General features: G+C 35.4%; 1 protein-coding gene across 1 annotated transcript; it reads left to right on the forward strand.

Annotated features, from left to right (window-relative positions):
* Positions 1-3,961: 3,961 nt before the first annotated feature.
* Positions 3,962-7,238, forward strand: yeats4 (YEATS domain containing 4). The gene is made up of 7 exons (XM_038289397.1): positions 3,962-4,170; positions 4,322-4,441; positions 4,521-4,587; positions 5,608-5,702; positions 6,657-6,746; positions 6,844-6,931; positions 7,047-7,238. Exons 1-7 carry the CDS (start codon positions 4,120-4,122, stop codon positions 7,214-7,216), a joined length of 681 nt encoding a protein of 226 aa, XP_038145325.1. The 5' UTR covers positions 3,962-4,119; the 3' UTR covers positions 7,217-7,238.
* Positions 7,239-7,697: the final 459 nt, after the last annotated feature.

The following is a 7,697-nucleotide window of genomic DNA, read 5'->3' on the forward strand; positions in this document are numbered from 1 at the left end:
GAATTGTCATTGATTTGGGGCTTTTTAGGATTGCATTTAAAAACTTCTATTTTTCAGTTTGGACCTTTTTTTTAATGAGTTTGAATTAATTGGATTTTCTCCTGTAACAGTCCCTGATTAACAGCTTGTAAACTACATTTAAAAGGTAATTGAACAGTTACATTTGCTAATTTTAGTGATTTGGAGACCATGAAGTACACCCAGTTTTCTTCCAGAAAACAATCACACCATGTAAGGATGTTAAATTTCATTACAAAGGCCTCAAATTATTGGCAACCCTTGACGAGTGTTTTGTAAAGTTGTGATCAGAACAGGAAATTAAATCAGGATGTTTAAAAAGGTAAAATTCCAATTGGTGGTTTTGCTCTTTGAAGCAGCCTCTCTCACATCACCCATCCTGTTAATGTGTTGCATTTGTGTCTGTGATTGTCAGTTATCTGTGACAAAGCTTTATTCTGCGTTAAAGAAAATGTTTGTTTTTTTAAAGTTCATATTTTTACTGAGACCAAAATTTGAAATAAGTTGTAAGTTTACACCAGCCTTTGGATTTAACAGAATAAAATGTGAAAAAAAAGCTGCTAGCCCATGTTTAAAGCTGCTCCAACAGTGTCTTTCAAAAAAATAGTTTTTAACTTTGACTTTAATCACGTTTGCATAAAAACAAAACGAAAAAAAATGTTCTAGATATTTACAAGAAACTTTTTTTGTCTAGTTATGTTAACCTGACCATGTTTGCTTCTATAATCCCTCTTTAAATTTGATTTTTACATCAACCAGTTTATAAATTTTAGGTGAAAATTTATCTTTCACTAAAACACTGATCGTGGAATTTGAAAGCAGGTTTGTGCGATTATGTCGGTATCCTGAATCAAATGGTGTTATGTATTCATGTATGTCCATCCATATTCTACCATGAATGTTGATGCGTTTTAAGGAACTGGTTTAAATAGTTTAAACATAAGAAGCGAAGTTGAGGTTGACATCATTGAAGAAAATGCTGATTATATGAAAACTGACTTTTGTTTTAGCTTTTTCTTTTTTGAAAGGTTTTTGGTTTTCATTTTGTTTGTTTTTTTTTGCTCAGTGATTAAAATAGGATGATTCGTGATTTTTATGTACATAAACATGTTATCAAAGCAACAGAATGACCACCTCGGGGTTTTGGTTAAATATCCGGTCAGCTTTTTTCCTGTTTTCCACAGCACTAAGGTAAGTGTTGTCACCTCTGTCTGCCCAGGCGGTGAAATAAAGTGAATTTTTGCCCTATCAAGCAAGATACTATCCCCCACGAGCAGGAAGAGTAACTTTTTAAGGAATGGTTTGTAATTTCACTTTAACTTATTGTATATGTGCAATAGTTTCAACTCTGATCATTTTCTCCTACATGGGACTAAATTATGAAATAAGGGGAAAGTGCAGAAACTAGTCATGTAATTAAAGCTCTTTATAATCGAACAATTTGATTTAGGAGCTATTAAACTTGGATCACTTGTGGTCTAGGATTGAATAGGGTTTTTGTAATGGGTTGTTATATTTGCCTTAGAAGCAGTGTGGTGATGAATTCACATTGCTGGTTTTACTAATAAAACATTTTGACATTCAGTTTGTCTTTTTGTTCCTTATTTTGTCATATTTGTAACTTAGATGTAAAACATGACTAGACTAAACTGATATTAGGACAATAAAAATTTAATTAAATAATGGGTACATTTACAGTTAATACCTATTAAATTGTTCCTAAATGAATATATATAACTTGTTTGTATAATGGTCACTAGAATATCAGTGGCAGTGTTTTAAGGGAGTTTCAGTGCAGAGATACACTATATTGCCAAAAGTATTTGCTCACCCATCCAAATTATTGGAATCAGGTGTTCCAATCACTTCCATGGCCACAGGTGTATAAATTCAAGCACCTAGGCATGCAGACTGTTTTTACAAACATTTGTGAAAGAATGGGTCGCTCTCAGGAGCTCAGTGAATTCCAGCGTGGAACTGTGATAGGATGCCACCTGTGCAACAAATCCAGTCGTGAAATTTCCTCGCTCCTAAATATTCCACAGTCAACTGTCAGCTGTATTATAAGAAAATGGAAGTGTTTGGGAACGACAGCAACTCAGCCACGAAGTGGTAGGCCACGTAAACTGACGGAGCGGGGTCAGCGGATGCTGACGCGCATAGTGCGAAGAGGTCGCCAACTTTCTGCAGAGTCAATCACTACAGACCTCCAAACTTCATGTAGCCCAAGAACAGTGCGCAGAGAGCTTCATGGAATGGGTTTCCATGGGCGAGCAGCTGCATCCAAGCCATACATCACCAAGTGCAATGCAAAGCGTCGGATGCGGTGGTGTAAAGCACGCCGCCACTGGACTCTAGAGCAGTGGAGACGCGTTCTCTGGAGTGACGAATCGCGCTTCTCCATCTGGCAATCTGATGGACGGGTCTGGGTTTGGCGGTTGCCAGGAGAACGGTACTTGTCTGACTGCATTGTGCCAAGTGTAAAGTTTGGTGGAGGGGGGATTATGGTGTGGGGTTGTTTTTCAGGAGCTGGGCTTGGCCCCTTAGTTCCAGTGAAAGGAACTCTGAATGCTTCAGCATACCAAGACATTTTGGACAATTCCATGCTCCCAACTTTGTGGGAACAGTTTGGAGCTGGCCCCTTCCTCTTCCAACATGACTGTGCACCAGTGCACAAAGCAAGGTCCATAAAGACATGGATGACAGAGTCTGGTGTGGATGAACTTGACTGGCCTGCACAGAGTCCTGACCTCAACCCGATAGAACACCTTTGGGATGAATTAGAGCGGAGACTGAGAGCCAGGCCTTCTCGTCCAACATCAGTGTGCGACCTCACAAATGCGCTTCTGGAAGAATGGTCAAAAATTCCCATAAACACACTCCTAAACCTTGTGGACAGCCTTCCCAGAAGAGTTGAAGCTGTTCTAGCTGCAAAGGGTGGACCGACGTCATATTGAACCCTATGGATTAGGAACGGGATGTCACTTAAGCTCATATGTGAGTCAAGGCAGGTGAGCAAATACTTTTGGCAATATAGTGTATGTGTGCAACCAAAGTCCCACGTTCAATTTTAGGAAATAAAGTGAAATAAAGAGTCAATTTATAAGGATCAGCAAAGACTTTCCTGGTTGTAACCAACGTTCCAGTTCCCAGCTCATAGATTACTAAACTGATGTTCCAACCGCAAGATGTAAAAAACCATCAGGCTGTATTGGGCTTTTTTAAATGAGACTTCAGAATATAAGTTTGACATTCATAAGTTTAAGTTGTAATTGCCCTTTTAATATTTTCACAAAAGGATTCCTTTGCAGTGCCAATTTCTAGAATTAAGCCATTGAAAATGACTAAATATTTAAATCTATCCTAAAGTGAAGTATTTGTGGTTTGGGGTAAAAATAAATATTCCTTTGATTTTTTTATTTTTTTTATTGGGATGTTTTGCTTGAAAACTGAGGTAGCGGGCTAAAATAAGCCCTGTATTTAAGAATGTATTGAACAGCAAATCTATAGAAAACTACAAATAAAAACTGATGTATTTATATCCAAAACTCAAGACATAATAGTCTTTAAAAGCTTATATAAATTTTTAGGTTTGGAACCAAAACCCTATATATATATACATTTATCTTTTTCAACATCTATAGTTTACAAAAAAATTTCAAGTGTAATTTCAAATGCCTCATCTTTTAATCCTTGATGGGAAACTTTCACTAGCCCTAGTCCCTAAAACAAGAAGTTGGTTTATTATATCTATCAGACCATAAAATATTTATAGCGGATACTGAAGCTCATCTAAATGAAGACTCAAGAAAAAACATGAACTGAAGATCAAACGTATATATTTGGCTGTTTAGCTTTGTATTCGTTGTTAGAATTCTTTAAAAAAAAAATGATGTGGAACCGTCGTTTTTAGCCTCTGTTCATACCGGAAAATACACACTTCCTCTTTCGTCATTTCCGTTATTGTGAATTGCTTCCTGTTGTGTTTAATGCCCGGTCTAAACGCATAAATGGCCCGCCAAAGAGGGTTAAAAACATAACGGAGCATAATAAAACGTAAAAAAGGTGTAATAAATTTATAGCAGAAACCTGTGGAATACTATGTTCAAAACGATGACTGAATTTGGTCCAGATTCCGGGGGGCGCGTTAAGGTAACGGAGTAAATTTACAATTCACTCGTTTCAGGTTTTCTGTTGCATAGAACATAAAGAATGACTGAGTGAAAATTTTTGGCATATTTCTCTTTTTCACTCCTGTGTTTCATGATCTATACCGTTAGCTTTTCTGATATCTTCCCTGCAGGGAGTGACCATAGTGAAGCCCATTGTGTTCGGAAATGTTGCCCGTTACTTTGGCAAAAAGAGAGAGGAAGATGGACACACACACCAGTGGTCTGTTTATGTCAAACCTTACAGAAACGAGGTGAGAAAAGTTTAGAAATGTCCCAAAAAATAAAAACATTTTTCGTGTTGCTGCCAGTATTTAATTCTGTTTCTCATAGGACATGTCTGCCTATGTAAAGAAGATTCAGTTCAAGTTACACGAGAGTTATGTTAATCCACTCAGAGGTAAGAAAGAGGCTGATATTAAAACGCATTTATGTTAAAGTGACACTGCCACAGCCTTCTATCAGACTGATTGTTCTAAACTGGTGTTTTAGAACAAGTATTAGAGATTGTTTAGAGATGCACAATCAGCATGGCTGCTTGTAAGGAGCAGAATCAAATATTCTTTAATTAAATTCTTAAAAAAATGTACAAAGATGTACAATGTTTGCTTTTCCAAAAGGCTTAGATTTTATATATTTACTTTGAAGTAACTGTAACGTTTATGGAGTTAAGTAATTCATAATGAACACTATTAACTGAAATGTTTTGTAATTTAAATAATATCCAGAGATTGGTAATGTTTTGTACATAGAATAGCTCATACTATACGATGTGTATCTGTCAGGATGTTTATATATATATAGATATAGATATATAGATAGATATATATATAGATATATATATGAAGTTGCATTGTTTTGTGTGGGTGTGTGTAGTTCTGTTTTTGGTTTCATTGTTATTGATGTAATATCTGTAAAAATGTTAAGACTGCAGGAAGAATAGCTACTGCTTTGCCTCTGAAGCTAATGGGGATCTAAATAAATAAACAATAAACAAACCCTACATGCACCAGGGAGCGTTAAGTTGTTACATTCATGCTGATTTTGCAGTTTCTTACTATGTCAGTTAAATAACATGATGCTGTCATTTTGCACATCTCTGATTTTGCTGCTATTACAGTATTTTATTGTTTATTTTTTAACTCTTCACTATTATGTTCACATTTTTCTAAGGTCCACATTTTTCCTATAATCTTTTTGCTGCTGTAAACAGCAGAATTTCCCCATTGCGGGACAATAAAGGGATTTTCTATTCTATTGTATTTTATATGCAGGTCATTATTAGTTTAGGTCTCATCCTTTTGTTTTTTGTATTTTATGATTTGCTTGTGTAAAACCTTAAGTGACAAATGTTAAATAAGTAAATATATTTTATAAGCCACTTTGACCCTGTTGAATTTATCATTTTTTATTCTTCTAGTGGTCACAAAGCCTCCATATGAGATTACAGAGACAGGATGGGGAGAGTTTGAAATCATCATCAAGATCTTTTTTATTGACCCCAATGAGAGACCAGTAAGTAAAATAATATTATTATTTATTATTATGAGTCATTGGTGTTTTTACTGTCTTCTGTGCTGGATTGAAGAATTCAGGAAACTTTTTTTCTGCCAAGTTACGTCTTGAGTTTTACATCACAATGTAATAAGGCAAGCATTGTGTTTATGACCTCTGGAATCAACAGATGAATCAATTACTTCATTGCTACTTGAAACTTTATCATTTAGTGCCAATTGTTTTTTGGGGTTTTTTTTGCCTTTAAAGCTGTAAACGTCCTGAAACTATTTTCAGTATTTTCAGGTCAGGATAGTTATCCAAAAATAAGTTTCCAAAATGTTTCCATATCCCATACATTGTCATCTAATGTCGATAATGTTCTCACTGTGTCCTTTGTCCTCAACTTAGTAAATTCTTCCTTTTTTGACCTTTCTTCTTCCTATATTTCATTCCATGTTTTCTTTCTAATACCCTTCTACTTCTAAACTCCATTTTTTTTCTCAAGCTTTAAGGTGTTAATTTTGATTCATTAAATTATATCGACTTTTTTAGGAGCTTCATGGAGCTTTAACTTCTGGTTACAGCAAATTTTGAAATATTAAAGGCAACACTGTTTTTTTTGTTGTTGTTCCTTCGCCTCTCTTCTTTACACCCAACACAGCACTATAGTAAACAAATGTTTTAGACATGCAACAGAAACTATCTTTAATTTGATCTATTTTATTTGCTACTTTCTTACGCATTTTCTTCCTACATACCACCTTTTTATTTTTACCTACTTTATGTTTCTGGAAAACATGTTGGAACCCACTCAAATATCCTCAATGTACAGAAAACTTTAGAAATATAGGCTTGAAAAGTGAGATTTGTTTTCTAGAAGAAAGGAGTTTTGAACAAATGCCTTTTATTTAATAAAGCTTCTCTAATTGTTTTTCTGATTTTATTATTTTTATATTTGTGTTTTTACTTCAGGTTACTCTGTACCATCTACTGAAGCTGTTCCAGTCAGATTCCAGCGCCATGCCCAAGAAAACCGTCGTCTCTGAGTTCTATGATGAAATGGTGCATCTTTATTATGATCTTGTCTTTTTCCATTGGTATCAGTGCTTTCATTATTTAGTTTGTTCTAGTTTATCATTTTCCGCTGTGTGAATTGCAGATTTTTCAAGATCCAACAGCAATGATGCAGCAGCTGCTGACCACATCCAGACAACTCACCCTCGGTGCCTATAAGCATGAAACAGAGTGTATGTATGCCGTTTGATCAGATACCTGAGCAAAGTGTATTCCAATACTTTATCCACTTTGCACTACAGTATTTACAGGGTTTGTATTTCTGAGGATGTTTGTTTGATTCCCTAGTTGGTGAACTGGAGCAGAAGACAAAGGAGAAACTAGAAGCAGCAAAGAAGAGAACGAGCCAAGAAATCACAGAGCTGAAAGATAAGCTGAAAGCCAGCAGGGAGAACATCAACCACCTGAAGGCAGAGATAAGGAAGCTGGAGGAGGATGGAGATCATAAAGAGCACTGAAAGGTGCTAAAGAAGAAAAAAACTGATTTTCTGTCATTGTCTCTCCTTTTTTTATCAGTTTCTTGAGTACAAAACAAGACTTGTGTTGTAAAGTTTATTTTTTTGTGTAATTCTTTATCTTCATAGCCTTGCATCTTTGGACAGGCTTAGGGGGTGGAAAAAAACTAGCCATTTCTCGAATTTAAAATTTTTACTTGATTGTAGTTTAATCAAAAGTTTCATGTTTTCATTTGTCTCTCTTTTTTTTCAAGGGGCAGCATGTGCTTATTTCTAGTTTGTTATTTTGACTGTTCATATTTTACTGATGTGACTTTTTTTAAAATAAACTATTTGTCTGAACACTGGTGGTTTTTTTCCCCTGTTTTCTTTGTGTGGGAAATTCTACTTTATAGAGGTGAACATTTTATATAAAAGTCTGCCACCTTTTATCCTAATTAGGCCGACCATCCAGAAACATCTATCTGTTTGAAATTTGAGGTTG

The sequence above is a fragment of the Cyprinodon tularosa genome, unplaced genomic scaffold (genome assembly GCF_016077235.1).
Source record: "Cyprinodon tularosa strain WSP-4 unplaced genomic scaffold, ASM1607723v1 ctg268, whole genome shotgun sequence".
NCBI lineage: Eukaryota > Metazoa > Chordata > Actinopteri > Cyprinodontiformes > Cyprinodontidae > Cyprinodon > Cyprinodon tularosa.

Excerpts from the sequence above, each read along its gene's own strand:
- yeats4 (XM_038289397.1), top strand. The coding sequence starts at position 4,120 with ATGTTCAAAACGATGACTGAATTTGGTCCAGATTCCGGGGGGCGCGTT. Across the intron at positions 5,703-6,656 it reads TTGACCCCAATGAGAGACCA|GTTACTCTGTACCATCTACT; the intron begins GTAAGTAAAATA and ends TTTTTACTTCAG. Across the intron at positions 6,747-6,843 it reads CTGAGTTCTATGATGAAATG|ATTTTTCAAGATCCAACAGC; the intron begins GTGCATCTTTAT and ends TGTGAATTGCAG.